This window comes from Brachypodium distachyon, chromosome 1 (genome assembly GCF_000005505.3).
Source record: "Brachypodium distachyon strain Bd21 chromosome 1, Brachypodium_distachyon_v3.0, whole genome shotgun sequence".
NCBI classification, from domain to species: domain Eukaryota; kingdom Viridiplantae; phylum Streptophyta; class Magnoliopsida; order Poales; family Poaceae; genus Brachypodium; species Brachypodium distachyon.
The window spans coordinates 3,369,513-3,387,240 of record NC_016131.3 but is presented as its reverse complement, the minus strand read 5'-3'; the positions used below and the strand labels follow the sequence as shown (position 1 = coordinate 3,387,240).

The window sequence follows — 17,728 nt, the reverse complement described above, 5'->3', positions numbered from 1 at the left end:
TGGCACGCAACGCCATAAAATCACCCATTGATTAGACAATCCTCGGGAGTCAGCAGCGCTACGACCGACCACGACTCCACTTGCGCACGACGGCCACACAACTATGTACGTACAGCTCCAAAATCTAACGAAACCACCGCTAAACGCAAGGCCGCGACCGCTTTGCCTTTCCTGTTCTGTTACGGGTCCGTGTCACTTGTGCCAACTAAAGCAACGTTGGCAAAAAAATGTGTTCGACGAAGCGAGTTGGAGGCAGTTTTTTCTTTCCTTCTTTTTCTTTTGAGGCTCCCTCATGGCAGGTTGGCCATGCATCTCTCATTTTGCTGTCGTGGCGTCAGCTTTCTGGAAACAAAGATATCCATGAGACGTTGCATAGGATGACAGCGTGAAGTTTCTAAAAGAAAAGTTTCTTTGATGGAAGAAAACTAGTGCATTCATTTTTATTGGGTTTCATTGAGAAAGGGCTTCCAACTGGAGGCAAGTTAAGCCCCTACCCTACCCTAACACCCCCTACACGACAATGGCATAAGTAGGGTGCAACATGGTGATCCTCAGGCTATCTTTTGACTCTTCTTAGTTCAAACAAATAAACTAATTTCTCAAAAAGTTGTGTCATTTTAAAATTTTAATTCATTTGTTTGAACTAAGTAGGATCAAAGGATACCCTAAGGGTCACAATTTTGCAACTCTAGGCATACGTACAGGCTACTCACAATGAGGATACGTACATGACATCTTTGCCAATTCACGTTTGTGTTTTATCTCGCTACAACGGCAGCCGGGCTATTTTTTTTCATTTCAAATATAGCTCGTATAATCGAAGATCAGACAAATTCTTTCCTTTCAAATGTGCCACGTGATGTAGATGAGGTGACCGCTCCGCACACGACGCTTCCCATCCGTGTGTTAATGGTTTGAGTGGGCACTGCGGTTTTATTTGGAGTCACTATGGTTTTATTTGGAGTCAATGTTAGTCAAGTGGCTTGAATCCTCCTTTCTGCCTCGTGGATCACATTTTTGGATGTATGAACCTACGATATGAAATATTATGAGTGTGGTTTGCCATGCTCACTCAATCACTGCTTGTTTCTTAGCTAGTTATTTATGCAAGACAGAAGTTTTTAAAACTGAGCTTTGATCACGGTTTCTTATGATATCATTGGTAACTGCAAAATGATATGCACTCGTGTGAATTCGATATAATTGAGAATGCACCCATCTTTTTCCGCTCCTTAGAGCCGTCTGTTTGGTACCACACCGACTAGGTACTTTCACCTTCGACACCGCTTTCGACACCGCTCACGATCGACACACGTGTCTTGACGCTCATCTTGTCGTCTTCTACTGGCGCCATCCACAATGTCTCGCCCGCTCTTCTCGCTATGCCAGCATGCACACCTCCCTTTTCCCTCCTCGGAGTCATCTGTTTCATACATCATCAACTTGGTGTGCCTCTAACCTTCAACACCCGAGTCGATTGACACACGAGTCTCAATGCTTGTCTTGCCATCTTTTGCGACACAATCCACGATGCCTTGCTCGGTCTTCTCGCCACGCCGGCACACCCTCCGTCGACCCCTTTTTTCTTTCCTACTTATAAAGTTTGGAGTTGGTGGTCTTCAATTCACTTCTTTCTAAGCCTTCTCTTGTCATCCCTGACAAGAGAAGACCATGAGTTAAAACTTCAAGTTATAATCTTTCCTTACATAATCTATACTCTACCTTTTCTCTCCAATCTCCATGAGTTTAAACTTCAAGTCATAATCCTTCAGAGTTCAGGTTCATGAAAGCTTATCACGAGCCTTTTATGGCATTGGTTCATAAGCTGGTAGCATGTTGTATTCCGTTGTAAATTTTATTTTCTTGACATTTCCATAGCAAAGCACGGGCACAAAGTTAGTTTCTACAGCGTTAGGTGTGCACACCACATGTACACGTTGCCAAACACAAAATGGTACCAACGTGTTTTAGGTCGCTGAAATTTCCTGATATGCTTTTTTTTCTTTCTCGAATACAAATTTCCAGATATGCCTCGTCTTAACTCCCAACTTACTCCTAACTAAATGCCAACAGGACACCCCGATCGAATCACATTCCCGTTCCCCACACCGGAGAAGAGCCCATGGAGCCCATGTGATGACGTGAAAACGACCCCGTAAATGCAATGCAACACTCTATTCTGACAGCCAGTGCACTTGGAGCTGGAGTTGTAAACCCACCTTCCCCGCTCGCCGTTGGCTCGGCTGGCATTCTTCTTCTTCTCTCTTCCCCACTTTTTCCCCCGACGAACAAACAGTCCTGGATCGCGACGCCGATTCCAGATGCCCCCGCATGTCTCTCTCCTGCCGCTCCTCCTCCTCGCCGCCGGGATCCTCCCGCCGGCCGCCGCCCGGCATAGCCCTCCTCCTCCCCCGGCCCCGCACCAGATCAAGAGCACCGGCGGCGGAGGTGGAGGCAGCAGCAACAACGTGGTCACGACCGCGCTCGTCTCGGCGGCGTCGCTGCTCGTGGTGCTCCTGCTCTACCTCTGCGCCGCCATCGCCGTCCGCCGCTTTCGCCCGTGGAGTCGCCCCCGCGGCCAGGAGCAAAGCGCGGCGTCGTCGTACTCGCACTCGCAGCAGGCCTGCCGCGCCGCGGCGTTCCTCCGCCGCCACGGCCTGCACCACAACCGCCCGGCCTTCACCTACGAGCAGCTCCGCGCCGCCACGGCCGGGTTCGACGCCTCGCGGAAGCTCGGGGACGGAGGGTTCGGGACCGTCTTCCTCGGGTACCTCCCCCCGGCGGGCCGCCCCGCCGCCGTCAAGCGCCTCCACGTCCCGCCTTCCCCGTCCCCGTCCTCCGCCACCATCACCAAGTCCTTCTGCAACGAGGTGCTCATCCTCTCCGCGCTCCGCCACCCCAACCTCGTCCGCCTCCACGGCTTCTGCGCCGACCCGCGCGCGCTCCTCCTCGTCTACGACTTCGTCCCCAACGGCACCCTCTCCCACCATCTCCACCGCCGCCGCGCCAACGCTTCCCCGACGGCGCCCCCGCCGCCTCCGCCGCTCCCCTGGCGGACCCGCCTCGCCATGGCGGCCCAGATCGCGTCGGCGCTCGAGTACCTCCACTTCGGGGTCAAGCCCCACGTCGTGCACCGCGACGTCACCTCCTCAAACATCTTCCTCGAGGCCGACATGCGCGCCCGCCTCGGCGACTTCGGCCTCTCGCGCCTCCTCTCGCCGCCCGACGCCTGCTCCACGGCCGCCGGCAGGGACCTCGTCTGCTGCACGGCCCCGCAGGGAACGCCGGGGTACCTCGATCCGGACTACCACCGGTCCTTCCAGCTCACGGAGAAGAGCGACGTCTACAGCCTAGGCGTCGTGGTGCTGGAGCTCGTCACGGGGCTGCGGCCTGTGGACGTGGGCAGGGAGCGCAGGGACGTCACGCTGGCCGACTGGGTGGTGTCCAAGATCCAGGTTGGAGAGCTCAGGGAGGTCGTCGACCCGCCGGTGCTCGACGAGTGCCCCGCCGTGATGCCGAGCGTCGAGGCTGTGGCGGAGCTGGCGTTCCGGTGCGTGGCGCCCGACAAGGATGACCGGCCCGATGCCCGAGAGGTGCTGGCCGAGCTGAGGAGGATCCAAGGGATGCTTCCTGAATCGTGCAGCCACAAAGGTTCTTGATTTGGGTTGCTCATCGAGAGAGGCGCCTGCATCAGATTTGAGCTAGCTCGATCTCTCCATGTTGCTTGATGGTTGCGGTTCCGATGCTGAGTGCTGACCTCTTTGGATTGGCATTGTGCTTGCATTCGTCGAAGACGAGTGCCCATTGGTGGACAAGCAGAACCAGATGGTACATTACATTTACAGGAAGATGGAAACAACTGCTTGTTTTCTCGCGAGAAATGTCGTAATCCAAGCTATGGACATTGTAGATACACTGAGCTCAGTTGTAGGAGGATGGTATGCAGTTTCTGTGTTGGTTCTCCGAGCTGAAGCAGTATGTTTTCAAAGCCTTGCCTTGCGTTTTGCAGTAACTGGTGGGCTCTGAACAGGAGAGGATTCTTCACCCTGTTCTTGCAAAATTAACGGCTGTAAGTTGTTTTAGTCAAGGAACTCATGGTATAAAACAGCCCGCTGGGGTTCTTGTCTGATCGTAACTTTTAAGTAGAGTATATTGTTTAATTTTTCTGATGGCGACGATTGTCGTAGCCGACAGTTGACTTCCTCTGAGTACCTTCTTTCTGGACTCATGTTAATTTTCGAAGGATTTCCTCTGTCCATACCCTGCTTGTGGAGCTTATTTTCCAACAACAACAGTATTCCGATAAGCCCCCTTCTGATAATAAACATCTTAAGTTCGTATACGACGGTGACATGTGTTTTTTTTTGGTTCTGAACCTGAATTTGTTTCAGAGTCGGTATCGCTCAGAAGGTCATGATGCGGTGAGTTTCTTTCTTAGATGTATTGCAAATCGCAGGTTCGAGTCCGTGGCTGGTTTTCTGGAGCAGTGGCAGAAGGAACGTTGTCTTGGATCTTTGAACTGTTGAACATCTGCACTTTGGGCCTTTGTCTGTCCTGTAGAGTAACTTGGCACTTGGGAAAAATTAAGTGTGTTTTTCAGTGTTTACTGACTAGGAGGGGTGGAAGCTAATCCTTTGTGTTGTTTAGAGCTTCATCTTTTCTTTCTTTCTTTGGTGAGGACCCTGTTTGTTTAGAGCTAATGGACGTACACAGAATCGCCGTGGACCTGGAGTCTAATTCTATGAGAAGGAACTTGCGTGTGTTCTGTGGAGGACGCAAGCTGAGGAAGACACGGCGGCATGACAAGGAACAGGATAGGAGGATATATCCGGCCGGCCGGTAGGCTGTTCTTGTGGAAATGAAGACGTGCAAGTGTGCAAGTCAACGAGCTGATGGCATAACTTGTGGCCTCTTTTTCAGAGAGAAATGTGACTCAAAAGCTCATCTTCTGGAGGCCCATTTCTAGGAGAAAGGTGGGCTGGAAAGATAGGTGGTCTGCCTGCCCGGCTCTACGGTGAACCAAGGCCCGCCGTAAGAGTAATTCTTCCTCCTCGGCCCGGTCGTGTTAGAGAGAAATCGAAATTCCACGAGGGCGTGTGGTTACTACTCTCAAGTTGAGAGTGTCTCGACTCGTTGCTTAATTTGCTGGCCTGGCTACGACCTGAAGAAACATCGATCCACGGCAGTACGACAGGCGATTCAGTCCGTGGGATGTCGGTGCCCTTTCGCGGCCTGCATCAATCAAGTTAGGCTGCAAGCTTAGCAATGCACGCAGCCACGCACACGAACATTGCATGATCCGCTTGTCGGCCCGTTCCTGGGTTTTAACGCGTACAGCTTTTAGAAATCGCGTTGGGCGTTGGCGCGTACCTAGATCATCTCAAGAATTCATGCACAAAAGGCCGGGTGCACATGCCATGTTGGGTTGGCCATCACGTTTAAAAGCTATTCCCTAAACAAGTGTCACGGATGACTGGCCGTTGGCTCCAGAAACCCCAAAGGTGCTCCACGCACAACCTCACATGACGTACATAGGTTGTTCCATTTTATTTCTTTCCACTATGGACTCTAGCAGCACTCTCTTTATATGATACGGAGCAGTGTTTCGGTATGCCAAAACAGCCGCCATCGGCCATCCCCTTGCCCATACCATCCGATGGAAAGAAGTTAGGAGATCGAACACGGATTCGCCAGCGGGAGCTAATATATAGCTAAGCTGCTAGCCTAGCCGTGGAGGCACAAATCGAATCGGATGCAAACCTCTTCTCACAAAGTATTCTTTTCTCTCCCAGCCCGGCCGGCCGTCCAGCGCTTTCCCGGTCCGATTCGAGAACCCACTTTAACTCGCGCGCTTTCCAGATCCTTCTCCTCTCCAACCAATCCAGCCACGCGCCCACACGCATGGATGAATTTATGAATGAATGACGTCTCAGCGCTAGCTACCACTTTCAAGTTTAATCTCCACACGCACCTCGATCGACTCGGATCAGCTGGCTATAAGTACACGCAGCCAGTGCCCAGAGACGCCATTACTTTACCTGCTCCACCATATTTCGCCATCTCTCGATCAGCTTTCCTTTGCTTCCGTCGAGCACACGGAGAGACCAACAAAGCTCATAGCGCTAGCTCTAGCTAGATCGATCCCGAGACAGACAGAAGAAGAAGAGAAGGTTAATTCATCAAGATCAAGATGAGTGATCCCAAGTACGCCTACCCCTACCCGGCGCAAGGTAACTTGATTACTCACCTGTCAATTCGTTTGCCTCGATTCGCTGCAAGAAGAACAGGGTAGGAAAGTTGGATATACTGTATGTTTCTTGATTTGATCAATTTTGTTTTTTTGTTTTGTTTTTGGGGGTTCAGGGTACTACCAAGGGCCGTACCAGGGGCCTCCGGTCATGGCGCCGCCGCAGTACGGCGCCGCGCCGCCGCCCCGGAGGGAGCCCAGCTTCCTCGAAGGCTGGTACGTACTGCTAGCTAGCTGCTTCTGAAGGGAGTATATGCTTACGCTTAATTCTGTCTGTGCTTGGTTATGATTTTTGATTTTTCTTTTGCAGTCTGGCTGCCCTTTGCTGCTGCTGCTTGATCGACGAGTGCTGCTGCGACCCGTCGATTATATTCATCAGCTAGCTGATTACATAAATCAAGGGCGACCCGCGATGGCTTGGCCGTGTATATGGACTGTACAGGAAACGAGCTGAGCGTCAAGGATATATATACCGGTTAATTGAGTTCTTGCTACGCTGCTGTCTATATATATATGGCCGATCTATATATGTATGTATATGTATCTCGAATTAATAAACATGCACTTGATGGTTTTAATTATTTTCATTTGATCTGCTGTCTCCCTTTCCTTCCTCTGTATGTGTACGTAGCTTGCTCAAACTTGCAAGTGGGGGTTGTGGTTCCTTTTTTTCTTTTGCTGCTTTGCCATTTTCATATGAGATGTAAGATAAATTTGCAGATCTCAACAAAAATAAATGTAATATGTACAGCTACTTCATTAACGCACTGCGTGTGTGTAAAATACGAGCATCCGAATTTAAACCTTATTACCACCTCCCCACCAACAGTGCAGAAAACTTGCAAGAATTGATGCTAAAGCACTTTTTTTTCCTTCCAAGAGGATGCTAAGCAGATTGGACGTGCTATACAAAGCAGATCGATGATTCGAGCAACGATACTAAGGAAAAGCAACGTATTCCCTCCATTTCATAATTCTTGTCGAAATATTACATGTATCTAGACACTTTTTAGAAATATATACATTCATTTTTGGGCAATTTGAAGACAATAATTATGGAATGGCGGGAGTACATTCCAGCAAAACAACTGCCTGCCTTAGCCGTGTGACAAGGATTCCAGTTGTGGATCATGATCACCAGTGTGATTGCGATTCGTGAGAGCAGTTAATAGACAGTTGAAGAACTGATCGAATAATCTTGCAGAAAATGATTGAAACGATGTATGACACAAAAACTATAGGAACAAAAAAAATTCGAAGGGGTTTACACTACTACACAATTTTCTTTGGGAATAGAAAGATATAAGCGCTCTGCCATGCAGACGATGAACAATAGCCAACTAGCCAACAGTAGCTTCCAGTAAAGCATCACATCGGAGCTAATAATGAATTACAGCATTAATTTACATGCACCAGTTTAATCAGTAACGTTATACATTTCTACATTACAGAGGCTGATAAAAAGATGAGTAGTCTTTGAAGTTTCAAAAAGAACATCAGCTGGTCGTAGTCGTAGATATAAAGCTCGTTCTGTACATTACAGCTACAGTGTTACAATTTTCCCTTGGTATAAGACCGATCTACTTGGGCGACGTCAGTTTGCTGGTGTCGCTGGATGAATCTCCGCTGACTAGTTCGTGGAACGCTTCCACTTTCACAGGCGGCATCCGCATGCCATACGAGCCCCTGCGACACGACAATATCAAGAGATAAAGTAGATGACAGCATAAAAGGGGTGAAGGACTAACCGTCTGGATTGGAGATGCTTACATTGATTGAGGTGCTTGTTTGAACTGCTGCGCTAGTTGGGTGTTCTGGTTTCCTGACATGGCCAGCTGCTGCTGAAGCTGCTGCTGTTGTTGCTGCTGCTGCTGCTGAAGTTGTTGCTGCTGCTGCTGATGATGCTGTTGAAGTTGTTGCTGCTGCTGCTGCTGAAGCTGTTGCTGCTGTTGTTGTTGCTGCTGCTGGAGATGTTGCTGCTGCTGCTGATGATGATGCTGATGAAGCTGTTGTTGCTGCTGCTGATGAAGCTGTTGTTGCTGCTGCTGCTGCAATAGCTGCTGCTGCCTTAGCTGCTGCATCTGTTGTGGTTGTCTAGTGAGAGATCCATAAGAGCCATCAATTTGTGAATCCATAGTGTTCTCAAGCTTCACATTTACCATAGCCTGGTTTTTTTCCGCCAGTGTAAGAGCACCACGGGGGCTGGTCATTTGGTTGCGCCTCAGCCACTGTTGCTGCTGCAGCAGCTGTTGCTGCTGTGGTGTCAGATTCTGGGTCTGAATACTCATTTGGGGAGCAAACTGCCTTGGGAGCTGTCAATTATGCATATTAACTATGTGTTAATATTAGGGAGTAGCATCAAATATTGATATTGTGGTCTCAGAGAAATGATACCTCAAGGCTGGTACTAACAAGGAATTAACAATAAAATATATTTGCTTCAACAGTGGCTAATAAAAAAACAAATATAGCAAATAGATTCCAATCAAAGTGATTAGCCACTGCATACATGTACACATACATAATCCGCACTCTCATTTCGTGCAGTTAATAGGACATTCAAAACCAGTCTGATTTCATAAAATTGGTTGGTTCTGCAGCCTGCAGGTAAATAGTAGGGACAAAATTCTACCACAGTCCAAAGTTGAACTGGGTGAACAATCACAGTGACTCACGAATCCAACATTAGTTTGTGCGAGCTACGGAAGAATGGGAAGTTCCCATTATGAGGAATGAACATTTGTTTGTCACCCGCTCTAATTATCCCGTATGTATTAGCAAACCAAGCAGATAAGTTCTTAGCTAAGACTTTAGTAATAAAAATGTCAGCAGGATGACATTGTTGTCACGACGATATGCCAGAAAAAGTGAATTTATTCGAACCTAATAATCAAACTATCCTTCTTAGGAAGGAAAACATATACACTAGAATGTAGAAATAGCAGAAACGGAAGCAACACTAGTACAAAACGTGAAGTATGGTTAACCAGTAATAGTTGCCTACCTGTTGGGCATGAAGAAGATTATTTTGATTTTGTACTTGTGCGTCTTGATGAATCTGGTGGTTAACCACTCTATTACCCATCTTTGTAATCTCCATCAAGGGTCCAATATTACTACACATTACATAAGAAACACAATCACTCAATAGCCTATTTGCTGAAAAAATATGCATTGAATATATAACTTTGCCAAATGAATCAGTTCCATTACTCCCTCCGGACGGAATTACTTGTCCCAGATTTAGTACAATGTTGTGGTTTTTTCTTTGCCAAATAAATATGTTCTCTGCCTAGCCCATTAGATGTCATAAGAACAGAAGAGCATTTCTCTAATTACTCATTCTATATTTAATAATATTTTGGTCATTAGATGTGGTTTTTTCTTTTTGAGGTATGAGCGTTTTCTGTTCTACAAATATACTGACAAGAACAAGGAATACAAATGAACAGGAAAGAAACATGTATGTAAAAAAGAATCAACATACCTGTAGCCAACAGTCTGCAGAAACATCCTAAGGAGCTCGATAGATGAAAATTGTTTCCTGTAGCTGTCAGATAGAAGCTTCAAGTTACGCCCTAGCTTAGAGATGTGCTTAATTATTATTTCTGAGAGAACATCAACAGCCACTGCGGTTCCACTTTCGAATCCTGCATTTGCTAAGTAGCGAGCGACCAGTTTCCTTGTGATAAGCAATGCTTGCTCTTGACTTAACGTTTTTCCTTCTACTTTGGATCCAATTTTTCCTCTGTATTTGTTTCCTGTCTTATAGTACTCAGGCATCATGCCAAACCTTTCGAGCATTGCGGTGTTGCGACTAACAGGTGCTGGTAAATTATCAAGAACCCCGTTAACTTCTATTTTGTTGCTCCTAGATATGCCACTCTCTCTAGGAACTGCACTTTCTGGAACACAGTCGGATGGAAATCTAATTTCTGGAATGAAAGTGTCATCTGCTAAATTACTGAACTCCCCAGCAACTTTTGATTGTAGGGAAGGGCCATTTTCCAACATCATGTTCGGACTGCGATCATCCATAAATACAATCCTCTTCCTTTTATGTACACTACAAGCCTTAAGGTAGTTAGACATCCCCTCTGGTGTTCTCTTTGGTATTTCTTTGTCATCTGAGCGATACTTGCCATGTCGTGTCCTGAACTTTTCAGCATATTGCTTGTACCAAGATCCAGGTAACTCGTCTTGTCGCATATTCCTTTGAGACAACATCACACTCTCCCTGCTTGGACTAAATGCAGTTCCAGATTGCATCTGCAGTGATGAAGAATTGAACATGACATGACAAAACTGTGCCAAGGGTACTTAACTAGGAAAAGAAATGCAAAACGTTTGAGGTCAAATAAAACGACAAATACAAGTTAAACTGTGCCATATTTGGAGTAGTTTCCCATGTTGCATAAAAAGCTCACTTGAGACATCAGGCAAGAAGAAGGGTTTTCTAGAAATATTCACATACATCAGCCAATACTACCACAAACAAGTATTAAATAGGGAATATAGCATACTTGATGTTGAGCGGTATCTTCCTGCTCATCTTCCAATGAGAAATAAATATCATCTCCATGAAGTTGAAGATCTGGGATCAACAAAAGAAACCCAATCACAATCAATTGTGGCAGATATTAAAGACCTAGCAGCTAGTAAGCTAGATTGATATCCCACTGTTACTCTCCAGTTCCAAACTTGGGATAGCAGGTTTTGTGACTTTTTCATGCATCTGCCACTAGCACAGACATCTAGGATATCCTTGCAAACAAAACTTTAACACAAGAATAGTGAAATACGAGAAAACCTAATAATACCTCTATAAGAAACCAAAAATTGTGAAAGATGCTAAATTTCACAACGCAATACCATTTTGAATCCAACTAAACGCAGCAACCTTTAGACACAGAACAGCACTCTACCAAATCCAACCCGCCGAGTGGCCCCTCACAGCAAGAATTTCTATCCTCAGTTACTAACCAGTTAGAAACTTAGAAAAGCAGACAACGCCCTATTGATCAGTGAGGACGGTCACCACATTCCACTCCAGGTACCACTCAAATGTACAAGTCAAATCAAGTCCCATGCCAATCCCCTGGAACCCCAGCGATCCATTCCAGCAACGGTGGATCCCTAAATCTCAGCAAGCAACCGAGTGGCGCGAGAGCAGCGGAGGGGGGAAGAGGAACCACTCACAGCTGGCGTTGACTGAGTGCGGGCCGGCTGGGGAAGCGCCGTTGCGGGGGATGAGAGCGGCGGAGGCCTTGTCGAAGAGGAGCGCGCGGACGCGGAGCTGGAGCAGGAGGAGCTGGCGCGGGGGCGCGGCCGAGTTGGAGGAGGTGGAGGACGATGCGGGGGAGAGGAAGGCGTCCCAGGTGGAAGGGGACGCGAGGTGCTGCGCGAGGGAGGCGTGCGCGCCGTCGCCGAGCCACGCGCGCCACGCGCCGCACGCCTCCAGGCGCCGGGCCAGCTCGTAGCCGCGCCCGTCCTCGCCCAGCAGCTGCGCCGCCGCCATCGTCCCGCCCCGCGCCGGGATCTCCCGGTCGTAGAGCTTCTGGCCGGAGTAGGACGCCGCCTTGCACGGCCGGAGGCGGGGGAGACGAAGGGCGCGTGGCCCGGGAATTCTCGGCCTGGTCCGTCTGAGAAGCCCGGCACGAAGTCGCGAGTGAGATGAGCTAGATAGGCTTTCTGCTTCGACTGAAACAGCCAAGCCCATGGACCAACCTGCAGTCTGTGGTCTGGCAGGGTAACGTTTGTACACGCCATGTAAGGATGACTTGATTTTCATCCTCTCAAAAAAAATGACTTGATTTTCCCTAAAAAAATATATATGTAAAGATGACTTGACGAGTGAAAGGAGAGAGAAGATTGGCACTCTGGAGCCGGTGGATCCATATTGTAAAAGTCTAAAACACTGTTTATTATTACGTCTTCTTTTCGTCACAAAAAGTATATGAAAAATTATACAAACCGAAGGATGAGATCAGAATTCCGTAGGAGGGATGCAAGAGGGAGGGAGGTTGACTTTGATGAAGACCGTCACCGTCATGGCTTCATTGGTGCCATGAGGGTAACACGTATGACGCTCGTCTGACTTAGAGAGAAGATCGGGACGTTGGTGACCTTTTTTTATGCTAGCAACTAGGGATGTTGATAAGGAGTCCATATCTGTTATTTGGCGGTGGCGGAGCAATGATATGGTAGCAAGAAGGAAAAACACCGGTGACGAAGGGAGCTATAGGGGAGAGGAGGGTGGCTGTCGTGGCTTCGAGGTACTCTTTTAGATCTAGTGCAAACATTAATATCTAGTGCAGATCGATACCTGCATATCAAACCTTTATTAATTTTTTGATACGATAGTCTAATAAGAGACCACATTTAAGATACCATCCATTGGGAGAGGCATGACACGCACACAACCATAGCTATATGGAGGCCAAAATGGCGACAACCCTCCTTTCAAAAGTGCAAATAAATAGATACATTCTCCGCCTAGCCCATTAGATGTCATAAGAACAGAACAGCATTTCTCTAATTACTCATTCTATATTTAATATTCTTTTAGTCATTAAATGTGGTTTTTTTTCTTTTGGAGGACCAAAAATCACTTGTCCAAAATATTAGATATGTGTGAACAAGATAAATATATCATGATGACATTGCATTCAACTCCTTTCATATATGTTCTATCATTTGGTAGTAGCTTTTTTCTTGCATATTTTGCACGATTTGATACGGAATTGGACCCCTCTTATGTTTCGCTCACGCTCTGCTACTGCTTAGTGCTTACGCATTGACATCACACAGCCGGTTGTCGTCCCTGATGAAAAAATCTTGTGTAGTTGTGTGCGCTCGCTTGGTCCTTCCCTCGCTCCAAACTAAAACAGTACTTCCTTCGATTTATAAAAAGTGTCGTCCATTTAGTATAAAATTTGTACTAACTTAACTTGATACAAAATGGGCAACATTTTTTATGAATCGGAGGGATTAACAAAATTGGCTGTCAAAAGAAAACATACAGAAGCATCAAATTAAATGGCACATCAAATGTCAGCGATTGACCCTGACTCCAGTCACGGCCTAATCACTTGCCTTCGTTTCCAAGCTCTCCACCAATATCTCCACAGCAAATCAAGTAGTTTCTCCATGCACGAGGATCGTATCAAGAGATATTCGTTCTTGTTTTTCCGGGAAAAAAGAGGAGAGCTATTCTTACAAGCTAATCGAAAACGTCTTAAAAGACTTGGCCAACTGAAAAATATTGGATCCCTAAACCATTTTCGAGCTTACTAGTGCTACCCTTCTTCCATTGTCTCATCGCCGCCGCCTCCCACCGTCCAATTTCCTCATATTCTTCCTGTGTTTAGAGGCACTGCTCGTCAGGTTCATGTTCAGTTTCGGAGGGTTCCTGAGACAGAACGATGCTGCTACGTCCTGGCCAGATGACAAGGAATCGAATTAGAGTAGGAAATTTACTTTTATGTTAAAGTCTCAGACTCAAATCTAGCGCAACATACATGGTTCAGTGATAGGAAGTACTAATCAGCTAGGCACTTCCGAGGAATAGGTCAATCTACTTCTAAATTAAAAGCCTACAAAAATAAATGTGCCGCTACTTGAAAGATTAAATATTACTCGCTAAACCAAAAACAATATGCACGGAGTTGGTAAGAACGAGCAGTGCACAGAAACCAAATACACAAAGAGAGTCTTCAGAAAGTGCTCTACCTTCAAATCGAGTCGATGGACATTAAAGATGTCCTTCATGGAGTGTGAGTTGTATGCCAAGATGTAGGATCTGAAGGCTTCTTGAGCCGAATGTTTCAGAAAGTAGTTCTCACAGACGATATTCTCCTGCTCAACAACTTGAGTTATGAATTCTACACCTACTGAAAAACAACATGCATGGTTGAAACAATTAAATAATTCTAAAAGACACACTTACAAAGTATGGTTGCCGATTTGGTACGCGCTCTTTTTTCAACACATATTGTGTGACAGAAATATTGGCTTCCTGCAGGCACCATTACAAATATTAAAAATCTCTTCAATTTCAGAAAAATACAATATGTTATGTTCGCATAGAATTATTACCTTCAGATAAATACGAAACTTTAGCTCATGCGGCAATAAGAACAATAACGCATTTCCTTTGCCTTTTTCACCACTAGCAGTACGGCCAACTCTGTGAATATATTCCTGAAAATCAAATTCAAATTGCTCAGTGCTGTAAAAAACGAGAAGAAGAGAAAATTAACTGGGGCAATCCAAATCACCAACCTTTGGTTCATCCGGAGGATCGTATTGCACAATGTAATCCTAAACAAGGGCAAAAACACCTGAAGTTAGCAAATAGAAATTGGGCTGGCTTCACAACCATCTGTCAAAATCTCACCACATCAGGAATATCAAGACCGCGTGCAGCAACATTAGTGCACAGCAAAATACCAGTTTTTGCCTCGCGGAAATTAAAGAATGTGGTGGTTCGTTTCTGCTGCTTTTGTTTCCCATGGATATCAGAAGCACTCGATCTGGAGAAAATTGAGAAGCTCCGCATGGAACTTGACTGAACTACATGATGAAAAGAACACCATGATCTTCCTGGGCTGTTTCTTTTCTAGGAAAGCATACAGAACTGAAAACTTATCGCTGCTAGGAATAACACAATAGCCTTGCTGTAAGCCTTCAACAGTTGCCTGTAGAAGCATCGTTGTTATTCCTCTTCTTAAAAAGGAGATAGTCAAACAGTGGGACAGTTCCTTACATTTAACTTGGCATCATTGGCTAGGATATAAACAGGTGCTCCTTTTCTTTCTTCATTTTTCTCAAAAGACAACTTGGAAAAATTTACAACCTGTGGAGTACATGAAACATCAGCAGATTCACTCAGAGCGAAAAACAAAAAGGATGGTCTTAAATATCAGAATAGGCTGAATAAATGATCCACCAACCTCTACAGTTTGTGTAGCCGAAAAAAGGACGGTCTGCCTATTCTGCATCATGAAAATTAATTTAACAAAAGAGAAATAAAATGCTAAGGTCAATAAAAAGTTACTCCCTCCGATCCATATTAATTGTCGAAGTATTACATGTATCCAGACGATTTTTAGGCATATATTCATCCATATTTAGGCAAATTTGAGACAATTAATATGGATCGGAGGGAGTACAAAATAATGTATGCATATCAAGTGGGAAATTCCAGATGGACATATGATTGTATACCCAAGGGAGGTGCTTAAATATTTGTTTCATATCTTCCTCAAAGTTTTGCTCCAGTATGCGATCAGCTTCGTCAATTACGAGGCACTAGAACAAAAATTACAACTTCAGAGACACGAGCGAGTCATGACAAAATACCCAAAAAAAAACCGATAAGCTAAATGACAATCGTAAAGATATAAAAACGATTTAAAGAAGATAAACCATCAATGGCATAATCCAAGCTACAAACTGACATAAACTCTACTTCTATCTTAAGACCCAAGTATGGCTCCACATATATATTACTACAGGTATGAAATTTACAATTTATCTTTGGTTCTTTAATGCGACAATCTACATATCCACATTGTTTCCACGTATAAACCTCCTTCGTCGTTTGACAGGAAAGTGAACAATAGACAAATACAAGTTTCTTACCCTCAGGCTCTTATATATGAAACCCTTGGTATTTTGAAGGTGGTCCAAAAGCCTTCCTGGTGTAGCAACTAATAAGTTGACGCCCTTGGCAAACTGATCAGCTTCACCTCTCCGGCTGTTACCGCCAATTACATATCCAAGAGTTTGTGAGTGGTACTTCATCAATTTCTTGGCAACATCGTGTGTCTGAAGCAAATAAATAGAGAAGAATACTTCATCAATTTTAGTTCAAATTTGAACTAAAACCACGACAAGAATTTAGGATCAGATGGAGTACATCGTTGAGAACAGTAAAGTGCAGAACTACTAGCTACTAGGCTCTCTACAGTTGATAATGCTTCTCGGTCATAAAACAGTAAATTTCCAAGATAAATAAACCGACACTATTTAACTACAATAGCAAAGAATAACCCCCTTTTACCACCAAAAGGCACTGTTATGGGAAGAAACATAATCTGAAGTAGACAACCGTGTCAACTAAATTTGCAGGTCTAGGCTCAACAAAGTATACTCTCCTGATCTAGTAGTAGTCTTATCAGTTGACACATCAGATTTCGACCATTTCACCCAGAGAAAATTTGTATAACAACCGTGGCAACATGATTTCTCCAGTTAATCATACCTAGATGGCAAGTTCCCTTGTGGGGCAAACCAGCACAACTCCAGTCCCGTTACGCGGCGAGAAACGCAGGCTGTAGAGCAGCTCGACGGCCGGTACAAGGAACGCGAGGGTCTTCCCCGAGCCCGTCTTGGCAGCGCCCATCACATCCCTCCCTTCCATCAGAGGCGGTATCGACCGAGCTTGAATCTGCATCCAAAAAACAGACAGACAAGAATAATAACAATTCGATGTGACCATACATTTATCACTAATTGAACTAAACAAACAATTCACTCACATGCTACCAACCAAAATTAACCGAACTAGGTAGATTAGAGAAGAAGAAGAAAAATCCGCGGAGGACAGGCGAAGAATCGGCCGAAAAAGGGTTTAAGGCTATGGTGAATTTCGAGTCGAGGTAGAGAGAGAACGCACGTGGGTGAGGTGGGTGTAGTTCATCTCCTTGATGGTCTTGGCAGTGAGCTCGGAGATGGGGAGGTCCGAGAACAGCTTGCCCGTGAGAATCCCCGACCCCTCCTTCCGCTTCTTCTCCTTCACCGTCGTCGCCTGCTGCAGAAGCAGCTTCTGCTCCTGCTCCTCCTCGCCGGCCGTTTCCTCCGACTCCGACGGGGTGGAGGGGTGCTTCCGCTTCATCGACGGCCCCGGACCTGGAGAGCACATTGGTGGTGGCGCGGGGGCGTGGGGGAGAGAGCTCTAGGGCTTGATCTGTGCGTATGTGACGGCAGGAGGGGCTGCGTTGCGTCGATCTCCCGCGGGAACAGGAGGCTGCTACCGTTACGTTACGTTATAGCTGGCCAACGGGGCGGGCTTTTTGAAAACGTTACGGGCTCGGCCCGGCACAGAATTAAACGGGCCGTAACGGTTACGTCCTCTGGGAACAGAAACAGTTCAATTTACGCAGGGATCAGGAAAGATTCAAGCAAACCAAAACCAAAGAGGCCTCGATGCTTCCATGGCAAACGATTGGTATGTTATCAGATTTCCAAGGATGATGATTCAACTCAAAATACTAACCGAACTCAAACTGGCTGAGAACGTCCGAATTTGGTACTGTAGTAACTTATGCACTGCCAGACAGGGATGCAAATGGTACCGTGGTTCGTGCATATACCTTGGTCTAGACCAACCTTCAAAACTTTAAGCGAAAATCTGAACATTTTTCTTAATTACGAGCCAATTAAACTAAATCCCGCTTGCATGCCTAATGCAGGGCA

The 17,728-nt window shown here is 46.1% G+C and overlaps 2 protein-coding genes, 1 long non-coding RNA gene and 1 pseudogene across 3 annotated transcripts; 2 read left to right on the top strand and 2 right to left on the bottom strand.

Moving 5' to 3' along the window:
* The first annotated feature begins 2,140 nt into the window (after nucleotides 1-2,140).
* On the top strand, nucleotides 2,141-4,306 carry LOC100828736 (LEAF RUST 10 DISEASE-RESISTANCE LOCUS RECEPTOR-LIKE PROTEIN KINASE-like 1.5). Its single transcript, XM_003559239.4, has one exon. It carries the CDS (start codon nucleotides 2,322-2,324, stop codon nucleotides 3,657-3,659), a length of 1,338 nt encoding a protein of 445 aa, XP_003559287.1. The 5' UTR covers nucleotides 2,141-2,321; the 3' UTR covers nucleotides 3,660-4,306.
* Nucleotides 4,307-5,729: 1,423 nt separating this feature from the next.
* Nucleotides 5,730-6,839, top strand: LOC112270054. Its single transcript, XR_002962367.1, has 3 exons — nucleotides 5,730-6,230; nucleotides 6,364-6,463; nucleotides 6,558-6,839. It is a non-coding gene; the product is annotated as an uncharacterized LOC112270054 (long non-coding RNA).
* Nucleotides 6,840-7,578: 739 nt separating this feature from the next.
* LOC100821232 (transcription factor SPT20) lies at nucleotides 7,579-11,981 on the bottom strand. Its single transcript, XM_003557055.3, has 6 exons — nucleotides 11,447-11,981; nucleotides 10,771-10,841; nucleotides 9,735-10,516; nucleotides 9,252-9,363; nucleotides 8,018-8,559; nucleotides 7,579-7,933 (listed from the first exon to the last, which is right to left on the bottom strand). Exons 1-6 carry the CDS (start codon nucleotides 11,964-11,966, stop codon nucleotides 7,828-7,830), a joined length of 2,133 nt encoding a protein of 710 aa, XP_003557103.2. The 5' UTR covers nucleotides 11,967-11,981; the 3' UTR covers nucleotides 7,579-7,827.
* A 1,312-nt stretch (nucleotides 11,982-13,293) lies between these two features.
* LOC100828432 lies at nucleotides 13,294-17,228 on the bottom strand (annotated as a pseudogene).
* Nucleotides 17,229-17,728: the final 500 nt, after the last annotated feature.